Source organism: Phalaenopsis equestris, unplaced genomic scaffold (assembly GCF_001263595.1).
Source record: "Phalaenopsis equestris unplaced genomic scaffold, ASM126359v1 Scaffold000531, whole genome shotgun sequence".
Taxonomy (NCBI): Eukaryota; Viridiplantae; Streptophyta; class Magnoliopsida; order Asparagales; family Orchidaceae; genus Phalaenopsis; species Phalaenopsis equestris.
The window spans coordinates 484,707-511,102 of record NW_018164971.1 but is presented as its reverse complement, the minus strand read 5'-3'; the positions used below and the strand labels follow the sequence as shown (position 1 = coordinate 511,102).

Sequence of the window (26,396 nt, the reverse complement as noted above, 5' to 3'; positions counted from 1 at the left end):
AAGTACAGTTGTAGCATGTTGTAGAAGTTCTTATTAAATTTCTCATAAAAGCCAAAATCCACAAGTGATTATAGATAAAGTTACTAATCCTCTTTGCTTTGATTAAAGCATTACTGGGTTAAGGAAGATCTCCAGATTATTTAATAATCAAATCCATACAATTTATCGCACATAGTGTCTAATACGTATGATTGTCTTCTCCATCAATTTATAGCCACCATATAATCAATAGCATTGTCAATAACTACTTATAGCATAGAGACTCTCCAATCTCCTCCAACAATATGTCCAAAAATATACTCTAAATGTTTTACTTGACGTGATGCTTCAACAAACTATAGAAAAAATAATATTGTTGGAATTATTAATCAAAATATTTATCAAATTTCTATTTTTTATAACAAAATAACCATTAGACATGATAGGCACTCCAACCTATTTTCAAGTTATTCTAATCCCATCAATGACTTTTCAATACTATTTACCTTTACTATCCAGGTTCTCAGCTAAAACATAAATGATGGTTTAAGGCCTCCAAGATAGAAACCTATGGAACATATCATGTAAACATAAGATGATTGGTTTGCCACATTAAATGGAATAGTATTCATAAAAAAATTTCCAATAACCCACTAACGTCCTTGAGCCTATCTAACATTTTTAGGAGACATTTCATGGACTACCCTCATTTCATCATCCTCCACATTGATCATGTATTGATTTATAGGCCCTCTTGTACCCCTACTTGACATTTTTGACAAAAAGGATGATGAATATTTGCCACCAGACCAACTACCATAACAAGATACAACATGCACACTATGTATCCTCCACTAGAAACAGTGTGATGAAGTTATACCTCAATATTTGGTCAACATAACTTCAAGAAATTAAATATATATATATATATATATATTCATTTCCATCTTCATCAATAAAAATTTGAATCATTTCAATGTAAAAAAAAATTCATTCATTTCCATTTTTATCAATAAAAATTTGAATCATTTCAATGTGAAAATTCTTGTCTAAACAATCTCATGAATATTCAACATTTAGTTGTCATTCATAATGATATTTAGGAACCATCTCAAGTTGTCAACATATCAGGGTCTGTGATTCATGTCATTTGTTGGAAACACTTAGGTTTTTCCACAACAACAACAAACAACAAGAACAACAAAACCTTTATCCCAACTAGTGGGGTCGGCAACATGAATCATTTTTCTCCATTGCGTCCTATTTAGTGTCATATTTTCATTTAATTCTAATTCTAATAAATTATGATAATTTTTTATACAATATGCCCAAGTCTTCCAGATCTACCTGTCTTTCTTAACATAAATCGAATATAAAACATGTACTCTTCTAATCGGATCATTAGATAGTTGGCATTTAATGTGACCAAACCATCTAAGACAACTCCCTCTAATTTCGTTCGTCACTGGAGCTACACCAACCCTATAACGAATATATTCATTTCACAATTTGTCTCTAAGTGTAAAGCCACTCATCCACCAAATCATTCTCATCTCGGCAACACTTAACTTAGTTTTATGCTTCTCTTTTAAAGGCCAACATTCAACGCCATAGAGCATTGCAGATGTCACCAACATCTTATAAAATTTTCCTTTCAGTCTAAGCGGTACTTTTCAATCACACAATAGGCCCGAAGCATTCCTCTGCTTCAACCAACCAACTTGAATTCTACCAATAACATCCCCATCAATATCACCATAAGCGTTCACACCTATTAATAATTTGATCACTCATAGTTACATTTCTGTCAATAGAGCTATTACTACTAAAATTACATTACACGCATTCAGTAGTTCTGCTCAAACAAAGGCATTTAAACTCCAAGGTAGACCATACTTCAAGTTTTTCCTGAGTTTTTCTCTCGTCTTATCCACGAGAAGGATATCATCAGCAAAAAACATACACCAAGACACATCCTCCTGTAAGTGTCCAGTAAGACCATCCATACCTAAAACAAAAAAGATATGGGCTTAAAGGCGCCCCTTGATGTAAACCAAGAAAAATAGGAAAATAATTAGTCAATCCTCCTTTTGTTAGAACACAAATAACAGTTCTACTATACATAACATTAATGACTTGAATATAAGTCAAATCAACACTTTTCTTCTCAAGAACTCTCCAAAGGGGTATCTCTTGGAGCTTTATAGTAAGCTCTTTCTAAATCAATAAAAATCATATGAAGATCCTCCTTATTATCTCTGAACTTATCCATCATACATCTCAATAAATGTATAGCTTCCATAGTAGACTTGCCTGACATTCTTAGGCTATAATATATATCTCATTTGGGGAAAGAGCAACGGTAGCTCCCTAAGCGTTAATTAAAAGAAAAGGTACAGAGAATGGAGGGGGGCAGGATCCCCTTCTAAGAAACCAAAAATACATTTAAACACACCCCTAGGGGTTCCTCTCCCCACAATACAACTCACACAAAAAGAAACTTCCAAAATTACAGGTATACCCAAAAGAGATGTACAGAAAAAATCTTCAGGTTAGCAATGATTATCCAAAAGCAATCCCACGAGCAGACCAAAGAACCGGCATGCCGCAATCCAAAGAAATCGAAAACAACTCTCCCAAAAAGTCCAAAGCTTGAGACGATCGAATCCTCAACCTGCATCCTAAAAGGACTGAAGAAATAAAAAATAAAGTGAAAACCAATTTTAAAGAAAATATAAAGGTGGTCCTCCTTCCTCCAGCTTCCAAACAGTAAAGGCAATCCAACCAATCGTAACAATGCCACCAGAATTATAGGGAAACAGAGAAAGAATAGGAGCAATGGGCCTCCAAATGAGAACCAAATTGCTCACAAATAGACCCCAGGTGAATATAATGCAGCTCATGAAATCTCCAGAAACTATAGTCCCCAACAAACCTTCCCCCAATATAACACCTTCCCACAGACATCACCCCAGTAGCAGAGGAGCCATGGGCCTCCTTGCTAGAGATGAAGCAGGAAGTATAAGACAACCCGGAAGAAAAAGCAAAAACCCCCCAGAGTAAACTCTCAGCCCGTAACCCGCAAATACCCCAATCTCCAACAACAAAATCATCATTAAAAAGGGAGCCCTGGGCCTCCCAAAAATGACTCATCAGAGGGAACCTCCAACCCTCCAATCTAAAAGTAAAAGGCTCAACATCACATACTTCTCGAGAAGAAAAAGTATTAACCCAATCATCCGCATCTAAGCAGCCCCCAAAGAGTAACAAAGAGAGAAATCCAGCCAGGACACATCAAAGGCCGAACCCAGCCACTCGACCACCCAACATACCTCAAGGTAATGCATAAGTACGAATATAAGGAGTTTCCAAATTATCCCCCACCAGCAAAGTATATAGAGGAGGGGGAACTGCTCCCACCCTAAAAAACTAACTAGAACCTCCCAAATTATCAAGCCAGTTTGCAGGTTGATTACTCTCCCGATAAATAAAATTCCAAACCACATTCATATTGGAAATAAGACCATTAATCCTTCTAACATAATAGAGAATATCCCAAGGAGTATCGGCGCCCTTAGTAAAAATATCAATCAAAGAGCGATTATCACATTAAAAAATAATGTATTTCCAACTAAGAGAATAAGCCAAAAGAGCAGCAGATAAAATAGCTCTAGCCTCAGCCTCAAGAGGGGAATCCGCAAAAGTAGGAGAGGAGAAAAAAATAATACACTTTCCATAATGATTCCTAACAATGCCCCCACACCCAACACTAGAAACCTTCCAACTTCTCATCAATGTTAAATTTAATCCACCCTCTAGGGGGTGGGGAGTCCAATTGACCAAAGTAGGAGGACACGGGACTCTTCTAACACCACATTCATATTCCCCAATGCCAGGAAATAATTAATACCTAAGAAGAAACCTTGTTTGGAATTACCAAGCTTCCAAAGCTTATTAATGTAAAAAATGATGTTAGTGAAAATCATCATTTATGAATCTCCTTTCCCTCATGAATAATATCATTTCTAGCCATCCAGATAAACCAACAAATGATATAAGGATATATTTGCCAGAAGTGTTTTTTCTTACCATCCGGGTTGCAACTCAAGGTGGTGAGAGAAAGATTCTTCTCAGGGGAAAGACAAGTGTCAAACCACGTTCCAGCATTTCCTTAAATAAATAAAGCATAGGTGCACGAGAAAAAGATATGTTCAATTGACTCCTCCGCCATCAAACAGAAACAACACCTGAAAGCAATTCTCAAACCTTTCATCTTAAGAATGTCATCAGAAGAAATAATCGAGTGAAATATCCGTCAGGCTAAGAAGGACATAGACGTGGTTAAGGCCTAACTCCATACCCCTTCTCCCCAAGAGGTGTTTTGAAAGTTGTGGCGAGCAACATATAAGGATTTAGTAATAGAATTCGCCATAAGCAATTTCAAATGAGGAGTGTCATGCAAGAGAGGATCAAAAGGTATTGTAGAAATAAAATTAGCTCCATCCAAACCCAATATGCTAGTAAGAAGAGGAAGATTCCAATGACCATCAACCCAAACATTGGAGACCTTGAGATTAGGAAACCGTAAATCCCTCATGTTCAACAAAGCATGAGACCAACAATCTTGCCAAAAGGAGAGGTTACCTCCACCCACCTCCCAATAAATGAAATCTCTCGCTCAATCTCTAACCTTTAGCATTCTCTTCCACATCGTGGACTTACCCAACCGCCACTTAGTCAAAGCAAGGTGAGAGAAACAACAGTACTTCCCATGCATAAAATTGGTCCATAACGACTCATTCTTTCTAAAATTAAACCATTGTTTGAAGACATTAATATCAGCCAAATGATTCAATGATTTGAAACCCAAACCACCGGCGCTTACGGGTTTACAAACATCTTTCCAAGGTAACCAACTTCTACCAGAGTGATTTCCAGCCCATAAGAACTTATTGAAACATCTTTCAAGAGAAGATAGTACTCCTTTTGGGTTGAAGAACCTGAAGTATATATAAAAGAAGAGACCCAAGAATACTTCTCAACAAAGTAATACGACCCCCAAAAGAGAGGAAATTATTTTTCCAGTCCATGATTCTTTTCGGATCTTCTCCACAACCTCGTCAAATTGAATACGTCTCTTTTTGCCTTTGAGGATGAAAACCCCCAGATATTTGAGTGAGAGATTAGAGGGAGAGAAACCCGTATAGTTAGCAATCCAAGAGGCATTAGAGCGATTTATCGTTTTCCCCAAAAAAATATTACATTTACTAGCATTGAATGAAAGGCCCGAGATAAGTTGAAAATCAATCATGGCATTATGAATCACCTTCACTGAATTCTTGCTTGCATTAAAAAAGAGGATCATATCATCAGCATATGCCAAGTGAGACACCAACATACTAGATTTGTGAAAATAATGCAGTTTGGAGTTTCTCCTAAAAATATTGTTAAGAAGACGGGAGAGAAAAATTAAAAATGAAAATAGTGGGGGATAAAGGATCTCCCTGCTTAATCCCACGGCCCGCACTGAAAAAAACCCCGAGAATTGCCACTGATGAGAATGCTATACTTATTACAATTAAGCCAGGATTTTATAATATTGCAGAACTCTTGAGAGAAGCCACGAGCATGGAGAATCTTCAATATAAAATCCCAACTAACCGAATCATAGGCCTTCTGAATATCCAGTTTAGTAATCACGTTGCCACCTCTACACTTTTTATCAAGGTCAGGAGTGAGTTCCTGAGCCAGCATAATATTATCAGTAATCCCCCTCCCCTGAATAAAAACAGACTGATTCAAAGAGATTAACTTGTGAAGATGAGGTTGAAGGCGTTTGACCAAAATCTTACAAATCAACTTAGAAATCACAGAGGTGAGGTAAATAGGCCTAAAATGATCCCAAGAACTCTTTTGATTGTTCTTAGGAATAAGGACAATAGTTGCAGCCGAAAAATAATTTCCAGGCATTTCCCTTTTAAAAAAACTTTGTATGACCGCCACAACATGATCCTTAATAATATTCCAACAAGTAATATAGAAAGCAGAAGTAAAGCCATCAGGCCCCGGGGTCTTATTACAGTTAATCTCAAGGAGAGTGGAATAAATCTCCTCAATCGTAGTAGTCAAATACTAAGAGAAATATAAAGGAATAATCTATTTCAAACAATAGAAATAGTCAAATACTAAGAGAAATCAAAGCAATTCACATGAGATTAGCAAGTTTTTGACCCAAGCCCTGGCAATTCCTCAGAAAGTAACATTGATTCTGATCTTCACACCAATTTCTTGCAAGAAAGGTACAAAAACTAGCATAGAAGACCAAACAAGTGAGTATATTTCCTACAATAATTTGTCCCCTTAGTTTCATGCCTTTATAATTATTTTTCATAGCAAGGACATCCTTAACAACATTTATGAAACATTTAAAACACTTATATGGAAAGATGTTCATGAAAACAAGCGTCGGTAAAGAATGACACATGAAAACTCTCAACACCATGCAAATGAATTTTAACACTAAAAACAAAGTTGATAAGAGTATTGGCAAGTAAAAGGCTAAACTAGTCGCAAAAGAGTAAAACATATAAGACTGATAATTAGTAAATTTTTGCACCAAGTGTCACCCTTAACACTATTCGGGATTCCCTCTCTTGTTGTTTATCGGCTAATTCATCAACTAAGTGTCAATAATGTCTTCCTAAATGGGGATCTTGAAGATGAAATCTAAACAATTATCCCGCTTAGTTTTAAGAATACTAATAGTAAAAATAAAGTTATTAGGCTCAAGAGATCTTTAGGTATTCTAAAGCAGTCGTCTATGTAGCACGGACACTTCTAACAAAGTGGTGTACCTGTGTCGGGCACGTATCAGACACCGACACTTATCTGACATGCCTAGACACTTGTAAGGCACACCCTGACACTTGTTCGACACTACAAAATATGCGTCTGAATTTTTTTAGGCCCAAACAAATATGAAACACCCCTAGACATGCACCGAACATGAGAAAAACATGATTTAAGAAAAATGGGACGCGAGAAGTAGAAAATTATAGATATATGTATAGCCCTAATTATACCTCATAGTTGAAGCCACCTCCTCACTCGTCATGTCAAAATTTCCTCTAACATTCATCAAAATCTAACATCAAAGGTTTTATAATATTATATTTCTAATCATAAGATATTTAATTCAAGTAGATAAGTTAGAGTAATTCTTTTAAAACATGCCATATATCTATTTTTTAAAATTAATTTTTATAAATATGAGGTTTCATAATACAAGTTAAATTTATTAAATTAAAATTTATTCTTGCATACTTTTTGTGATGCCTTTAATAAAGAATAATGGAAAACAAATATATTTTGTATCATCAATTAATTAAATATAAAAATATGTCGTTGAAGTGTCACTTTTTTTTTTTTTTCAATTATGTCGTATCCCCATATCATGTTGTCATGTCTATGTCCCTATGTTTGTGTTCATGCTTCATAGGCGACCACCAAGATCATGCTTTGTTTAAAATATTCAATACAACTTTCAAAGAAAAGCTAACCACATTGTGTATGTCAAAGAACATAAACATTTAAAAATTGTAATCTTAATTATTTATGCCAATGATATTATCTTGCTTGATAATAATTAGGGAGAGATTAGTGAATTAGAAAGTATCCAAGCAAATAAATTTGAAATTACAGAGCTTGGGGCCGTAAAATATTTTCCTATAGTGGAACTTATAAGGCCGAGCTAAGGTGCATCCGCCTCTCAGTAAATACTCTAGACAACCTAAAGAAACCAGTACAAAAGAGTGCAGATCAACAATACCCAAATGATCCTGGTACAACACAGCTTAACAAGGAAAGGTATAAATGCCTGGCAGAAAAACTCATCTACGTATCTCACTCTAAGCCTGACATCTGCTTCCAATCAATGTAGTTATTTCATATATGAGGGCTTGCATATGAGGAACATGTTGGTGTTGTATACAAGCAAATAAAATTTATTAAAAGACCACCATCAAAAGGTACATTCTACAGGATAAAAACAAAATGGAAATATTAAATTTTTTTGATGCAGCTAGGGCAAGATTTGTAACTAAAATCTTAAATCCATTTTGGCTATTGTTTATTTGTAAGAGAAACTTTAGTCAACTAGAATAATAAGCAAATGATTACAGCACAAAGTAGAACTACAATAGATATCAGAGTCAGACATCGTGTTCATGATGGAATATGGATTAAAAGACTTCTGGAAAACCTAAAAATTATATTAAAGAGCAAACGATGATGTGAGTAGCCAAGATACAATTAGCAATAACAAAAATCTTGTCAACCGTGATATGACCAGACATTGAAATTGATAGGCATTTCATAAAAGAAAAAAATTTGAATAGTAAATTACCAAAGAGATCCATACCACTACAAAATCTCAGAAGGCTGATACCCACACTGAAATACATAGTAAAATACAATTTGATAACCTCAATTAGAAGCTAAAAATGGTTATGAAAATTCTAGGCCTATTCAAACAAGGTGTCCACACCCTATGCTAGATTGAAAAGTGTTATAGCTTAAATAAATCAGGAATCAAATACATAAGAAAATAAGGGAGCACACAACAATTATGCAGGTACTAATAGTTGCTATAATTCTGTATTCAATTCTAGAATACCACATACACATGCACAGCATTCAACTCCTGTTGCTAATCAGGTTCAACGATCAAACCAACTGAGCATTGCTTGCACCCTGTGGACATCAACACTTGTACCAAATTCGAGGGAAATCAACACCAGCTAAAGCTAAATCCTGGTTATGTATTTCCATGGATAGGACCATAATATTATAAGTTTATGTACCAATATCTGTGCTCATTGATTTTTCCTTTTTACCACACAGGTGGTCAATTCCCTTCCCTGGTCCACTAATTCGGCTATACACCCTCTATATAAATTGTACATTCTCTATCAAATTGAAATAAGAATTAAGAGTCTTGCACTTCTATATTTTCCAATTAGAAGTAAAAGTGATGCAATAACCAGCCATTAAATAAGTTTTCATACCAAGAAAACTAGATTCCACTTGAGAAAAAAAAAAATCTAAATGGCAACAACCAGCATATGGAGCCTCTAAAAAAATTTGCTACAAACTTCACAGTCCAAACAGAATAGCACCATATAAAGCTCAAAGCGATGAAAGATTGATCGATCCACGCTTCTTCAGAAAAAAAAAAAGGGTAAAAGACCTAGTTAAAGTTACTGGAAAACCCAAAACTTAGGGGGTGTTTAGCTGCCAATAAGATTTAGGTTAAATGGGATTTAATAAATCCGGATTTATCAAATCCAAATGGTGTAAATCCAAAATAATGTTTAGTTCAATTTAAGGTTAAATCCATTAAATTTGTTTATGATGTTTGGCACAAATCCACTCCCGTAACTGCCTTGCTAAGCTAAATCCATTAAATCTACATAGTAATCGGATTTAATAAATTTGGATTTACATCAAAAACAGTAAAGGCATGAAGAAACATCGGATTTAGCAAATTTTGGAGATAATTTGTACGACCTTTTGTTTCTTTTTTTTTTTTTTTTGGCTGGATTTATGTTAAATATCACTTAAATCCGGCTAAATTTTGGAGATAATTTGTACGACTTTTTTTTAGCTAGATTTATGTTAAATATCACCTAAATCCGGCTCAATTCCGGAAACCAAACACCCCCTTACAGACTAACCCAAGCACCAGGGTTTCAAAATAATTCAATAACTCAGCATTTAAGCAAAGCTTCAAAAAATAAATTGTAACTTTCCATCATGCCAGCAAAGAATACACACACCTTCAACATAAGGATGACACAAATAAGACGGATGCTATTATGTCAGCAATAATGACCTCTCAGAAAATAAATCCATGAAACTGTCATAAGATCAACTTGCAAACAATAGTGCACCAATTAATCGAATTGAATCAACTATTACATGAAGCAAACAGCATGTCATTTCCTTGGGAATATCACTGGCCAACAATTCATCTTCATTAAGTAGCACAGATAATAAAAAATGCATGGTCGTAGATTGTATCAAGCAGCAGACTCTTACATCTAAGAAACAAGCTTTCATTTGTTGCAAGCAATTTTCCAAAACTTGAGATTTACTCTTTGAACCGGTGCTAACTTCTTTCATGTCAAACTCCATCATAGATCTAAGGTATGGCTTCCAAAGCTCATATCTGTTAAAGGATAGCATTAATATGACTTAAGAAAACTATAAGGAAAATCTATGCAAAGATAAGCACTCAGCCTAAAGAAATATAAATTCATATGCATGCATTAGTAAAAAATGCAATCATAAAAGTGCCATCTTGCAATTATTACAATTTAAATAGCAAAGAAAATGCACTAAAATATGTTTCTTTCAGCAATTCAATCCATTGAATGGGTGGGTAAATTCTGATTGCGTAGGCCTGCAAGACCATAAGAACATGATAACACTTCCTGTAAAAATAACAAATGAAGATACAAACATTTATCTAAGTGTTCTGTTAAAAAAAGTATTTGTGAAGCAAGAAGACAAAATTAAACTCGTGCAGCATCTTCATTTAATGTTCTAGTGGATTTCCAGAGCAGACTGATATTTTATTGCTTTAGCAATTTGAACATTATGTACGGAGTTAAGGGTCAAAAGTTGGCTGGTCAATCTATTTAAGATTATTTTGCATTGCAATAAACATAAATTATGTTTCATCGGTCATATGTTCAAATCAACAAACCTTCAGTTTCATGAGTTATATTCCCTGATTGCATTACAGTAAAAGGCAAAGTAAACCAATTATTGACCTATATACCAATTCCATATCTTGGAATTGGACCAAGCCTATGTTCAAGTGGGTTGATCCAATTACATTCATAAGAGGGGTCCAAATCGATGCTCCTAGAAGTATTCATCGAACAACAAGATATCATGCTTAGAGAAAAACCCTCCATTTTGTGCAGAGTTCGAGTGAAGCCTCAAAATCAAGCTGCTGAACTTTGTTGCATATACATATTTGTAGTAAGCTGTAGGGTGTAACATGATTAATTGCGCCACGAGCTATTACATATAGCATAAGACAAAAATAATAATAATAATAATAATAATAAAACCAACTCCTTAATTAACAAAGTCCAGCTCGTCGGGCAATACCCTCCATATGATTTAGCAGCATGTTACTAAAAGAAGTTTTCTTGCCTAGATGCTTCATGCAGTACCAATGTAAGTTTTCTTTGAATCGATAAAAGGCACAAAACATAGCCTCATCATCTAAAAGCCCCCACCCGACTTGGCATCGACAATGGTGGCTCAACTACCTCTCCATTAATGATATGGTGTTTAACTTCTATTAGGTGTTTAAACAAACTTTAGAATCGATAGAAATAAAATGTTGTCACACTACAGGCAACATAAAAATGTCGCTAAAATAGAAAATTGGCGTCATCAACATGGATACAATAAGCAAAAACAATGAGACAAAAAGAAAAAAATAAAAATAAAAATAAAAATCACACTAGACTCACAAATTTTGAAAAAAAAGCTAATTAAATTGAACTAAGAAAAAATATTTCAACTCAATGTTGTCGCCAAGTAAAATAAATAGCTTGTTCATATTATAAAAAAGGGCAGTAAGTTTTCGTTCTCCGCATTATAATTTATATGTGAGTAAAATGAGTGAAAAAAAATTTTTAACAACAATAACATGAATAATTTTTCTCCATAGTGTCATATTGAGTGTCATATTTTCCTTTATACAACCTAAGACTTTTTAGGTCTACCTCTACCTTTCTTAACATAAGTCAAATCAAAAACATCTACTCTCCTAATCGGATCATCACATGGTTGCGTTTAATATGACCAAATCATCTAAGATGACTCTCTCTAATCTTGTCTGCCACTAGAGCTACACGGACCCTTTCACAAATACATTCATTTTGCATTGTGAAAAGCCAATCTTCCATCTAATGACGGTAGTAATGTGGTAGCTACAGTAACGCAGACCTTTATTTTCCTAGATTTCTCTTTCCTTTTGTATTACTTTCTTTACCCACCACTCTTTCCTATCCTAGCATTCTCCTATTATACTACATTTTCTTTTTATTTCCTTTCATTTCCTGTGACATATTCCTATCTACTGGCTTCAATTCAATATATGTTTTGTGTGTTTAAAACTCTGATTTTGATTGTTCCTAGCTTCAAATTGTGGCCACTAAGGTGATTTCTCTTCTAAGGGTCGTATCTGAAGACAAGAAGGTGCTCCGGTTATAACTCGTTTGAGCGGATGATTGTTCCCCGAAGGTCGAGTGGTGCTCCAACTGTATTTCGATTCCATAGGGATATTTATCTTTACCAAACTCCTCCGCATCCTTTCCAACGATCCCCCCTCGCTGACTCAGTCCCTGGACAGCCCTCCCCTTTGTTATCCCACAGTCCACCACCTTTCCTCTTCGTTGTCCCAGCCACTTACTACGTTGTTTTCGATGTCCCTAGAACTCACCTTTGTTCCCGCAACCCGCCAATCCTTCTTTTTAGCATTCTACTCTTATCCCGCCATTCGGCATCACCACAGCAACCCCACACTCACTACCATATCGCTGTCCAGCCATCCCACACTTGCTACCACCCTATAAAAAACCACCCAAAATCCCTTTTCTTTTATAACCCCACCTTACAACCATCTCAATCATCAACAAACACTTTCAAACCCCTAACGACCACCACCGCTAAACTTAAACCCGCCCTAGTGTAAGTTTTTGTGTCATATTTGTTGTAATACCCTTTTCAGTGTGCGAGTTTTAACCGTTTATTTGCTTTCAAGTAATAATATTTGTTTTCACTAATGTGGTTTGGATTAACTCTGGTATCACCTAAGCATTCTCATCTCTGCAACACTTAACTTAGTTTTATGTTTCTCTTCTATAGGTCAACATTCTGCACCATAAAGCATTCAAGTCACACCACCATCTTATAAAATTTTCCTTTAAGCCTAATTTTTTTATTTTATGCCAACCTCAAGCTTCTTCTCAGGAGATTTTCACACTTTTTTTTTGCTTCTTTTGTTTTCTTAGAATTACTATATCTAGTAGAGCATACTTTAAAGATTTTGAATGTCTGAATTCCCCTTATTAAAAATTCTCAAATACTTCTTAAGACAAATCCTGGGATATTAAAACTCGTTCGAAAGTGAAGAACCAGTCACTTAGCAGAAGATTAAAAGTCTCGTGATGTCCTTAGTCAATTACTTGCATTTCAAGGACACTTTTTTATTTTGAAATTTACTTGGTACCCAGTCCGAATTCTTTAAAGTGAAGGACCCAGTTATTATGACATTAATTTCATTTTCCCCCGAAATCATAATTTATTATAAAAGAATTGAATGTACATTATGCAATGTCGGCTCGAAGCCTTTCCAATGTAGCCTCGATCGACCTTCCATTGATAACTTTAAGGTCAGTCAGAGATTTTTTATGAGTCTCGCCTCTTTTGTTTAGCACTGGTGTAGTTGTGTAAAAGTCAGTTGAAACAATTGGATCAATCAAAATCATATTAATGAAACATCTTTCAGTTTCGGTCAAATACTCTTTAGGGATCGTTATGTTCCCATTTTTAAAGTTCTTCTCGAGCCATTATTTGAAGCCGATACAGTTCTCTAGAGTGTGTCCGAGCAGTCTGTGGTAGGGGCAGCAGTTGGGATGATCTTTCTTGTCGACTTCCTCCGACTTCTTTGGCTCTCATAATTTGAATTTGGGATTCTTAATCAAATCCTGGAACATCTTTGCTATAGCTTCATTCTTGAAAGAGTATACTTTGTTCAACTGCTTGGTCGTAGGCGGGGCCTATCTTTCATCCATCTGGCATGGCCTCTGCTGGAATGACTGTTGACTATGCTGCTGGTTGTACTGTTGGTTATGCTATTGATCGTACTGCTGCAGATATTGTTGGTTGTACTGTTGCAAATGCTGATAGATCTGTCGAGGCTGCTCGACCTGAATCTGTCTTGGTTTCTTTCCTTTGTCCACCACTGCCACTACCTCAGATTTTCCTTCAAATGTCATCATCGACCTTGGACCATTATGGAGAGATGGTGGTGGTGATGTGTTAGCAACCTTATAGACTTCATCCTCTCCGTTCGTAGCAGGCAACGGGTGAAACCTACTCCCCATGAGAAGAGGTGAGATCTCACATAATCGTGTCTCATTCAGTTGGAGGGCGGTGTCAGTAATAGCCAACTCTGCGGCTTTCGCCTTCTTGGCACTTAGAATCTTCCTGTTGCGCCTCTTTTCCCGTGTCCTGGTCAGTTGCACGAACATTGAATTGGACCCAATCTCAAATACAGAAAATGGAAGGGCAAAATTATCGACTGACTCCTCTTTATATAGAAACTCATTTTTTGGGTCCGCTACATGTTAGTCCTTAGCCCTTGCAACTAAGAGTCGAGTGTTTGAGACTACTCATGTGAGTCCTTCACAAAAATGGGTCAAGAAGTGGTTCGAAGTTCTATGGGAGGTGGGCTCCATTACTAGTCCGCTATGATGGTCAATAAGGAAATCTTAAAGCTAGATCCTAGGTTCTAAGAGTAGACGACTAAGACCTCATTGAAAAAGAGGTCAACATTCAGTCTTGTGTAAACCTTAGTATATCTTAAATAACTAATAGTTGGAGCATATAAAATCTTTTAAATGTCATCTCATTCAAAATTATTTTTCAGGTGCAGTCTTAAACTAAATTTACCACCCTTTATAGCAGGACTGCCACACCTCCTACTTCCTTCCTTATGTGCTCTTCTCCGTATGGGAAGTCTCTAATGGCTAATTTCTGGATTATTAACCCCACCACTTTGCTTTTGTATGGGCATTTCCTTTCCTATTTCTTTATTTTTCTTCTCCATATGAGAGTCTATAAATTGTTATTTTCTGCTTTTGTTTTGTTTAAGAATTCTTCTTAGAGCGTTCTTCTCTCCCTTTTAAGTTTGTATCCGATGACGGGAAAGGTGGAAGAGGGGGGGGTGGCGCGGCGGCGAGGTGTAAGTGGGAAGGTTGATGGTTGTAGAGTTGGCTGGAATGATGGTTGGTGACTGGTTTGCGGATTGAGAAAGCAGGGACGGCAGAGAAAATTGCAGGGAGGGGTGGAAAAGGGTGTTGGTTGATGAGGGAATGAGCCAGACAACAGGGAGACTGGCTGTAGGTGGGCTGACTGGGTGCAGAGAGCCGATGGGGAGGGTTGGACAGTTGGTTACAGTCAAGGGAAGGTGATTGCACAGCGGCTGGATGTGGCAGGGAGGCTGACTGCTAGGAAAAGTGAAGGGGAAAGGACTGGACAGCAAATGAAGAAGGTTGGGAAGGTGCAACAGATGCTGGAAGAGGCTGTCGGGAGGTCTAGAGGGGACAGCTGGAGGCTGTAAGTTTTAGGGGGGTTGGAGAAGAGGGGATTGTTAATGTATTTCACCTTTTTGCTTGTCATGTTGTTACCCTAATTCAATGCTAATAAAACTTGTTTTGCATCTCCGCTGATTTCCTAACTAGCTCCGATATCACTCCAGACATACACCTCAATCTAAAAAGGTGTTGGCCTCACTGGTGGAAACGAGGCATATGTCTCAAGGCATTTTTTTTTGCATCTCAGTTTGAGGTGCGCCTAGAAGCATACGACTGAAACGATATTTTAAACAATGCAAAATGTACACAATTTTGGATTAAATTAAAAATTAATTTGGTTGAGACTCTTAGGAAAAAAAAAAGCACTATCAACTTCAATTCGATTAAAATTCTAATGATTTTCAAGCAAGTGTCAGATTTTAGGCATGTTTTCGTCCTACCAACATGTATGTAATACAAAACATGTTCTTCACTCAAGTTAAGCTAGCTATTCCATAAAAGTTCGTAACTCACTCCTCTGATCAATTAAAATTTTTTAGATGTAATGAAATTCTTTAGTCAACTTATTCGTTCAATGAACACTAGGCCTCCAACGACACTAGAAAAGCAAAACCTATAAGACAATACAAAAAAATTGGATTCATACAGATGCTTGATGCCTCAAAATGCATATCAACAAGTAAACTCCCCAAAAACACAGAACAAAATGAATTCTAAGTGTTGAGAACAAGCCCACAAACCAAGGTAGTGAGAACAACTCTCAAAGTTAAAATCCTTTGATTAGCAAAGCACAAATGCTATCTCTAAATGCTAATAATAGTTCCTAATTAGATATCCCTTAACATAAAACATGATAAAATCAAATAGTTGTAAGGCAACTCAAACAATAAATCGCTGAAGGGCTCACCAACTAATAACAAATCTTACAGCGCAAACTAGCTTACAAATGTTCAAATCTACAATAGAATTAATCCATAGCCAACAAAGAGCCAAGTTTTTGTCATCCAATGGAACTTTGCCTATCACAATACAACAAAACTTAACCACCAGGGAATCACCATTAAGCTGGAATGAGCCCAAAAGCCCTCACCTTCCTGTTGAAGCATGCAATCACGATCTACCACAACTTGAGAGATTCAAAACATGGCACCAATGTCAAAGAAAATTTTAAGATCTTCATCTTGCTAATGAACAATGAAGTCATTGAATAATATAAGTGGAGGGAATAACACTATTATCACCATCAGCACCAGAAAAAAAGATTGAAGGCCATCATTTCTCTTATGAATGTTGCATCCGAAATAACAAATTATACATATAAGCATAATACATGGAAACTTAAACCAAGACTACATCATAATAATGAGTGCACTCACAAGGTATATTAAAACCAAATTACCCCAAAAGACAAAAAAGTCAATTTTTAACCATTTCCCTCAAATATAATAAACAAAAAAAAATTATTAAAATATCAAAGAAAAAGGCAACGTGAACTCCATGCACTCTGCCCCTTTGGCTCCCAAAAGAGCTGAGATCATATAAATGTAACCATAACAATGACAATCAAAATATCAACATCAATATGAATAGTGCAATTCCATTGAGCAAGTGTTCATGCTTAAAACATGCCACTTTAACACTTAAATGATCTAGGTCACCAATATCAATCACCCATTGAAGCAAATAGATGCTTATTGTTTCTACTTCTCTTGTTCACACAAAAGATATCTTAGAGCTATAGGCTTATAACTCCAACTTTGCTATTGACAATAACTCAGCGATGATACAAGCTAAGAATTCAAATTTACAAGGTAAATGATCAAGCTAAGAATTCAAATTTACAAGGTAAATGATCAAGCCCCAAAGTCTTCTCACGTATGGTATCTTCATGTGTCATTGTTCATGACTAGCCTCAACTCTTCTTCTCTCGAGCATAGTCCAATGCATCGCATATGTTCTTCAACTCACATGACCCCCACGCCAGCCCCCCCCCCCCCCCCCCCCCCCCCCTCTCATGATCCACTACAGCTCTCCCTCATTACTTCTCTTGCTCATTATTATCGTAATAATTTTCATTGAAGTAAATCTTGATTGTCCTATTGGCGTCCCCACTCTTACTCATGTGTCATTGGTGACCTTGAAGGATCTTCCCCACCCCTTTGTCAATGTTATCCAACGCTAACATCATAGTTCTTCTTAAGCATCCTATTTACACAATTTTATCCATCTATGATCTTTTGATGATGTCATTGTTAGTAATTGCAATAACCAATTTTTGAGAAATTTGATAAAATTTTGATGACATAAAATATGCCTCAAATTTTGGATCCCTCGAATTTCAATCTATACAATTTTATAAAATTCTACCCGTTAATTTGAGCAATTTTATATAAAGCGTTGTATGTAAATTATGATTGGATTGGGAAATGTAAAATTTGAAAGTTAAAAGTTTTATTAAATTAATTAGATTTAACTAATCTCTAATCCTACATTAATCCCACAGCTTCACTGTAGCCAACCGACCTCTCTCACGCCTTTTATTCAATTCAACCGGTCTATTAGGGTAGGCAAGCTTTGATTCCTTCCCCTCTCCCTCAGCCGCTTCTGCCTGGGTGAAGGAAGCTCGTTCGACGCTCTGTAGCAAGGCTGTGACCCCTGCTACAGTGCAAGGGCGCGAACCATCGCGAGTAGGACGAATTGAGCGGCACCTGGGTAGTCGTTGCCCACGATTTGGGTTCCAGGGTGAAATCCAAAGATACAAATTCCTCTTTATCATAATTCTAAACTTTTGTTCCCTTATTCACTCATCAATCTTGACTTTTGCCTCATTTCTCGTGCATTTTTTTCCTTTTCAGTAGCCGTCAAAGGAGTTAATTTTGTGTCGTAAACGTCGAAAGTTCTTTGCAAGTTTCGTAAGAGTTTTAGCACGAATTCATTGAAGAATAAAGAGGGGTTTGAGAAGATAGAAAGGAGAGGGAAAAATATTTACTAGCTTGGAGAAGGGCTGGTGTTGACCTCATTTTTGGTAAGGTCTCTCTCTTCTTAGAGACTAGGATCTGGTCGTAAGGTTTCCTATCGACTTCCTTAGAGGACTAGACTGAGACCCACACCAACTAGAGATTCAAGCCACTTCTTGAATCAGCGCAGTTTCATGTGATGGGTTCAAAATCCTCACGCTTAGTTGAGTCGATTAAAACCAGTGCGACGAAGCTCGAGTCGAGTACCCATAGGATCTAAAACCCTAGGAAATTCTTCGTGTCGTCCACGCACACTCACAATGCACAAATAACACAATTCACACAGCGACGCACACAATTATTGAAATTCACGTCTCCCGCACCCGTAGGAGGCTTCACGATCGATCACGAGCAATTATTATAAAGGAATCCGAGTTTTGACGCATTTTCGACCCGACTGTCGATGAAGTCGTCCAGGTGACCCCGGATGACGAAACGGACCGCACTAGCGTGTCCGGAACGTCGACTTTAGTCAGGAAGGACTCCCAGTTCGATATGATTTTGTGCACAAGCGAGAAGTGCACAAATCGAGGAAACTTAAACATTATTTATATTTTGGAGGTGTATTTTGCATTGTATGACCGGTGGGGGTCTATTTATTACGGCCTAAATCCCTCATGTGGAGCGGCCCTTGGTTCCATCCCCAATTGGAGCCAAGGCTCCTCTCGTGAAGCTCGCGGCTCCCCTTGGTTACATCTCCGGATTTAGCCCTAGCCGCGCCTTCCCTCTTGTTGGTCCCCTCTCTTCGTGTAACGAGGAGTTGACCTCGCCTCTCTCAACATCCTCTGCCCAAGCTGCGGCTTCCTGAAGTTTCTTTTGCTTCATCTCGCTGAGCGGGAATCCATTCAAGGTAGGTTGACTTTGATGCTCATGTTCCCTGAGGCACGAATGTGGCAATCCTCCTCCTTCCCGATAGATCATTCCTCTGTAGCTTTGGCTGCGATTTTTTTTTCTTTCTGCTGAGACAAGCGCTGGGTTGGCCTCTCCTTAGGATAGTTTCGTTTCTTTTCTTCCCTCTCTCCTGCGTGTACAAAGGGCTGATGGGGGGTTTTGCTGTGAGGTTACGAATTTTGGGAGCTCGGGAGAGACTCTGCGGGGATCGTTTCTCGACTAGGTGCTTGTGAGCTTGAAATTTGGGGGTGTTGAGGCTTTGCTTGTGAGCATGAAGTTTGGGAGTGTTGTGGCTTTCTTTTGTTGATTACAGAAGTTCGAGCAAGGTATGTTTCCTCTCTTCTGCTCTTCTTCTCTGCTTGACACATGCTGGAGAAGTTAAAATATGGGAACGCGTGTATAAGGCTTCGCTTTGTCTTAACCGGTATTTCATAATGGCGTTGCCACCGATTACTAGACCTTTCATGTTTCTGTTGGATCTGCTTTAAATGCTCTATGTTGTTAGTTGAGATAGTAGTTTATAGAAAGCATGTTTTAATCCCTGTATACATGCAAGCCTTCTCTTTATGCTTTTATTATATTTACCTATATGTTGACGGCTATGGTCTTCTCTCTTTTCTCATTGCTGAGTTGATTTATTGTTGAAAGAAAGATTGGCTATAGGGGGGGCTCACTTGCATTTCTCTGTTTCCTGTTATTTCCCCCTGTTCGAAATGAATGTTGAGGAAAAACTTTTACTGTTGGGGGCTTATTTTTTTTTCTCTGTTTCCTGTTACTCTCCTATTCAAAATACATTTTACACGACAATGGCATGCTTAATTTTCTCTTATTAGAAGCTTTCAAAAAAAGGAAAGAAAAAGAGGTATCTTTGGGGGGGGGGGGGGGGGGGGGGTGGGGGGGTGGCTTGGTTTGCCTCCATGTGGTTGTCTTTCTTGTTTGAATACATGTTGGAATTATTTCTTTCTTTGAGCAACTGTTTTGGTGGCTCGGTTTTGCTCCATTTGCTACTCCTGTTTGAATACATGTCGGAATCTGTTTTGGGTTGGTTTTGGGGTTTGATTTTATTTCCTGTTATTCCTCCTATTCAAATATATGTTGGAGCCCGTTTTAATGCTTTAAGAAATTGGTTTTGTGGTTCAGTTTTGCTCCTTAAGCCTGCTGCCCCTGTTCGAATATATGTTGGAATCTGTTTTGTGTTTTGAGCAATTGATTTTGGGGCTTGGTTTTATTTCTTGTTATTCCCCCTATTTGAATATATGTTGGAGCCTGTTTTAATGCTTTAAGAAGTTGGTTTTGTGGTTCGGTTTTGCTCCTTAAGCCTGCTGCCCCTATTCGAATATATGTTGGAATCTATCTGGTGTCTTAAGCAGTCGGTTTTGAGGCTTGGTTTTATTTCCTGTTGTTGCCCCTCTATTCGAATCATATGTTGGATGAAATATTGTCTTTTTTTCTTGCTTTTGGAAAAGGCTTATTTCAGGGGGGTTTATTTTTGTTCTTTGTTGCTTCCTCTGTTTGAAACACCTGCAAATGGTAAGGTTTGATTTTTTAAGCTTTTGGAGCCCTGTGTTGTTTCCCATGTCAGTGAGCTCTCCTGCTGGTTCTTGGGTGTGCGTGTGGGGTTGGTGTTCTCTCCTGGCGGCTTCTGCCCGTGAGTCTCCCTGTTGTGTTCTCTTGTTTGTGTTGGGTGTTAGCTGGTGGCTTCCCCTTTGGCTGCCCCTACCCGTAAGCTTGTGGCTGTTGGTTTGGCTTTGGTGGCTCCTCTTACTACTCCTACCCGAGAGCCCTTGTTTGTGTTTGTTGGTTCCTTTGTGCACCTGTTTGGTGGTCCCTCTTACTGCTCCTACCCGAGAGCCTTTATTTGTGTCTGTTGGTTCCTTTGTGCAACTGTTTGTTTATCTCCCTTGCTGCTTCTACCCGAGAGCACCTGGTTGTGATTTCCCATATGTTGGGCTCGGTTTGCCCTCTTGGTTGCCCCTGCCGTCAGCACTTGCTGGGTTTCTTGTGTAGTGTTGGGTTTGTATGGCATTAAAAGCTTTTGGTTCGAGGTGGAATTGAAAGCTTTAACGATTGGTGAAATGGTTGGTGAAATGGAACGGTGAAATGGAACATTTCGATTCTTGTTATTTGGAAGAATTCAAATGCCCCTTTTCGAGGAATGATTTTTTAAATGTTTGGAGATGTTTAAGGGTCCAATTCTGCGGGCTGAATTGATTGCAATAAAAGGAAAAAAAAAAGAGAGAAAAGAAAATCTTTGGATATTTGAGAAAGGTTTGGGAATAGCTTTGAAGTCTTTAAATTGTGCATTTCGGGATTGTTTTTGGCTAGCATCAGGGAGTGTGCCCATCTCATTACTCATTTGAGAAGTCCCATTGGGTGGGTGTTTTAGGCTAACCCTCCGACCGTGTTGGCTTTTCTTTCATAAATTGATTTTGGAGGTGGGTTAGACTTCTTTCTTTTTCATTTATTGTTCTTCGGTTCATTTTTCTTGCTTCTTGGTTTGAGTTTTAGGTGCTTATGTCCGATAAATAAGTGCGCGCATAAAGCTCTGGCTATATATAAAACAATCAAGCAATGTCGTAAGTGAGACGGTCATTTTTTGGGCATTAGGCCTTGATGATAAAGACATTCGGTGGTAGCGCGGAATAATATGTCATCCTATGACATCGGGACCCGATCCAGGGACACGATGAAATGTAGGATGACAATATTATTCATCAACACCAAACTAGCAGGGCAACCTTATCTTCTTAGGTTGTTGGTGGTCCCAGCCCGACGGTTCGATCGACTTGTGGACAATCATATTTTTATAAAAAAAAAGAAATGATAAGAATATATACGTTATTTTCTAAAGTATTTTAACTACCAAAATTGACACTACTATTCTTGTATGTATGAAACTTATATGCATACTAAAATATAAATTTTAAATAACATAATTCGGTTGTCCATTTGTTAATCGTCGGTATTGGGTTAAGAAATACCCTCTTAAGTTGGTATAGTAGGACACCTTTCCAGTTGAACGTCGGGCTCTAAACATACGAGTGATCGATAGTTGCCTTCGGAGTCCCCAGAGAATACCTAATTCTGAGCCTAGCCTGACCCGAATACTTACGGTTTTTCTTGCTTTCTTCAGATTTTTGAGTGTTTTCCTACGGTTTTATCAAAGTCTTTGTAAAGCACTCATAATTTTCTTCGAATTTTCCTCGTGTTTTTCGACGGTTTCTTTTTTTTCTCAAATTACTGTGGGTCATCTGCCGCCTTTTCTCGAGTCTTTTCAGGAGCCGTCGACCCGTCAAGCATACAAGTTTATTTTACATTTACAGCGTTTACTTTTGCTACTGCACGCTTTACTGCATATACACATAATTCATGCCTACAATATTACAATTTAGGGTTTACTGTGCCACATCACATGTTCCCTTTTATAACTCATGTTGTTTCTACAGACTTACAGGGGACTTTTAGGTTAGAGGTCAGTAGGACACCTGGTTTAGGAGGTACCTTGTAGCGAGTCACTGACCCAATATTTGTACATTAATACACACCACAATACCAAACTTATAATCCATCTGCTAAGGAGCTTAGAGTAGTCTTTCCAAGAAGCGGAACGTGGAAACAAGCGGATGGAGGGCGCTGATCGAGACCACGACGACGAGGTGTAGGATGTCTCTTTAGAGTTAAGGTTCGATTGTAGTATAGTTGGGAAGTTACCGGGGTTCTCCCTTGATCTGTAACATATTCTACTTTTCACTCTGTTGACTCTTCAAAATAACTGTTCATATTTTGAGTCCCCCCCTTTTGATTTCCTCATATTTTATCGTTGGAAACCTAAACTTTGAAATCTTGAATGCAAAACCACTTATCTTAATCGAGAGTCTTATTAAGTGATTTCGATTGTTTAAGATGTAATTAACTATACGGGTTTGCCTCTATAGGGAACTTAAAAACCCAGCTTAATATAAACCATATTTAATCTCTTTTACTAAATAGGAAAAATTGTCGGCTTATAAAAAAATTTCGCAGACCAAACGGATGTCACAGATCTTTTAGTTTAGGTGGTCAAGCCTGCTAACAAGTTGTATACATATCCTTCGGGATAAAGTATTGCTTGTGGTATCACACTTAATCATTTAAATTATCAAATATATGAGTTCCGCTCAGTCTCACTTTTCAAAATTAAACATTATTTTCTAAAACTATAATCATACCTCATCTATCTAAATTAAAATCCAAATTCAAACGAATCTTCGAAGGAAAAGACGGGCGCCAACTGGTTGCCGAGAAATCTGTTTAAGATAGGTATTAACGAAGCAATTATATTTTTCTGTTAATTACTTCATGAGTCAAGATATCTTTAAATCCAAAGTTAATTTTGGGCTTCATGTTGGTTATCCGAGACGGCAAGTTAGAGGCAAGCGTGTAGAAGATTATAGTACATCGACATCGTTAGCTAAATTAATCATAAACTAAGAAAACTAATTTAATTAATAGAAATTACCAAAATCTTGAAGTTTAATATTATGTTATATAGAGTTTTCAGCTCAACATAAAAGTCACCGCAAATTTCACCTAGTTATCGAAGATTAAGGCTTTACCGTGGCAACTAAAGTGGGTAATTACATTTATAAATTTCAATAATTTCTTTATTTCAGAACGTATGTTAATTTATATGGATTTTTTAGTTTAGTTAAATTTATGTTACACTTGATTTTTCATATTATTAAATTAGAAAAAATATGCATGATAGAAAAGATATAAAATATATGCATGATAGAAAAGATATAAAATATATGCATGAGAGATATGAGATACATGATATACATAGGCATGATAGGAAAAATATGAATTATATGAGAGTTATGTAATGAATAGCTACACGACAAAGTAAAAATAAGTATGGATGTATGCTCTTATATGCATAAAGATGTCTCAGACTAATGTGTGTATTGAAGAATGATTTTGTTTATACATGAATATTTGTACATGCATGTTCAAATGAGGATTTCATGCCAAATGGTATAGGCAGGGGATGTCATTGTACCTGCGCAAGTAGATTTTTTCTACGACCACAAATAATTGAGCCGGTTAGTTCACTAACCGCTATGTCGATGAAATAATATTGTTCAGGGGCGAGTAGACTAGAGTTTATCTCCCTAGACAATTGTAGTGTTCACATTGCTAACTGCTAAACTAAAGAGGCAATATTGGTCAGGGCAAGTAAGGGTTTTCCCACCCTAAAAAACTGCAATGTGTAGATCACTAACCGTTGTGAAGACGAGAGCTGACAAAGATCTGTCAGGTTTGTTGACGGTGATCCTCACAGAAACAGATGTGTATGTAAAGTATAAAGTACAAATAATATAAAACATAAATGTATGGTCATTGAGAAAATGTCATTGATGCACGCATTAGCTTATATCAGATTGCATATAAGTATATATCAGATTGTTTATAAATATAAATATGAAATACAAGTATATTATAAAAATTTCTTATAGACTCGCATATATATTGTATTCATTTCATTGGATTATTGTATTTAGTAATGTAATTACTCTTGGGATATCTTTAAATAACACATTGTATCGTTTTAATATCATTTTAGATTTTAAATATTTGAACAAAATGAATAGAAAAGCAAATGTGTGTAGAAGACGAGAACAACAAACAGAAATGTACAAATTTCTACTTGTTAATTTTATTTACTTTCTTTAGTGGCACTTTTACATTTTTATTTAAATACTGAATTGTTAGTAATAAAAATGGAATACAAAGAAATTTTTCAGCATCTGACTGTCCATTCCCGTCTTGGTTAATTCTAACCCCCAAGTCAGGCCGTGACAGTAATAACTCTCTTCATATCAATTCCCTCTTGATGATGGTGCTCTACCACCCAGGTAGATCATAATGAGTGAAAGTGTACATCAAAACTCCAAACATGGTCTTTGTTGCATTAATCTCAATTAAGTCCTTTCGATTAGTATTATAAAGGCATTTAGAAATCAAAAAAATGCCTAATGATTTATCATTAATTGACCTAAATGAATTGCATAATCAACCTCAACACCCAAGCATAAGGTTCTTTTAAAAAATGAACAGATGCAAAGTTTGCCCTTAATCTTCGGGGTAGATGTTATTTTATTTCGTTTGAAAATGTTCCAATTAAAATGACTTCAACTTGTTGTTTTTCATTCGCACCCTTTAACATCAAACCTAGCTTCAAATTTTATGATGATTGATTCTCCTAAATTAGAGAAAATTAAAAAATAACAGAAGGAATTGATTCATATGAATATCTTCTCTATGATCCACAATCCCAAGAAAACATGACATGACATGAGCAAAATTAAACTCAAATAATAACAGTAATGAAAAATCAAATTGAACCTGACAAAAATATAATCATATTATGAAAAATGTGCCACATCTAAAATTCTTAATACCTCTGAGAATTTGATGTTAATAATAGTTAACTCACCCCATGTCATCGTATCCCATCACCAATGCCTCTCCCTACAATTAGCAAATTCAAACATTAGTAACATATGAGTTAAAGATGCAAAGTTCACGCAGCTATAAATTTAAGAAGACTGAATAGATATATTAGTTTAAAAGATAAAATAAGCAGTATGAACAAATGAAAGTTTTTAAGCTTAACAAATAAGAAAGCTTGCTTAGCATTATGACACCCATGCTATCTCTTTGGTAATAAACCTAAATTATTATTCATATTTTTAATCAAAAAAGGAGTGAAAATCAAAAAAACACCATAAAATTGGCATGTTCTTACAACTTCAACATACCATACTCAAAGATTCCCCACATATTTCCTAGAATAAATAGATTTGGTAAATCGGTGTAAGTTTTTTCACTCAAATGCACCTACCATCCTGTCGGCACAAAAAAAGGAGAAAGTTATGTTTGGGGGTCGCCCGTAAGAAGTTGTCGGCAGCCGGAATCGAAATCCCGTCACCCGCTTCGGAATGACTTTTTAATTTACGTATATATATATATATATAATTTTTTAGAAAAATATGAAATCAAACTGACCTCATATTTTTCACAGTTTAAATGAAAGAGCGCTCTACCTCAAATCCTGTATTTA

At 36.7% G+C, this 26,396-nt stretch overlaps 1 protein-coding gene across 1 annotated transcript in view; it reads right to left on the bottom strand.

Annotated features, from left to right (window-relative positions):
• The window catches only part of LOC110028783 (DNA topoisomerase 3-alpha), a 152,681-nt gene that overhangs the window by 55,304 nt on the left and 70,981 nt on the right, over window positions 1–26,396 (bottom strand). The window contains exons 15-16 of the mRNA XM_020730774.1: window positions 25,770–25,804; window positions 10,078–10,207 (exon numbers count right to left, since the gene is read on the bottom strand). Coding sequence (XP_020586433.1) covers window positions 10,078–10,207; window positions 25,770–25,804 — 165 coding nt within the window. The remainder of the gene's footprint in view (window positions 1–10,077; window positions 10,208–25,769; window positions 25,805–26,396) is intronic.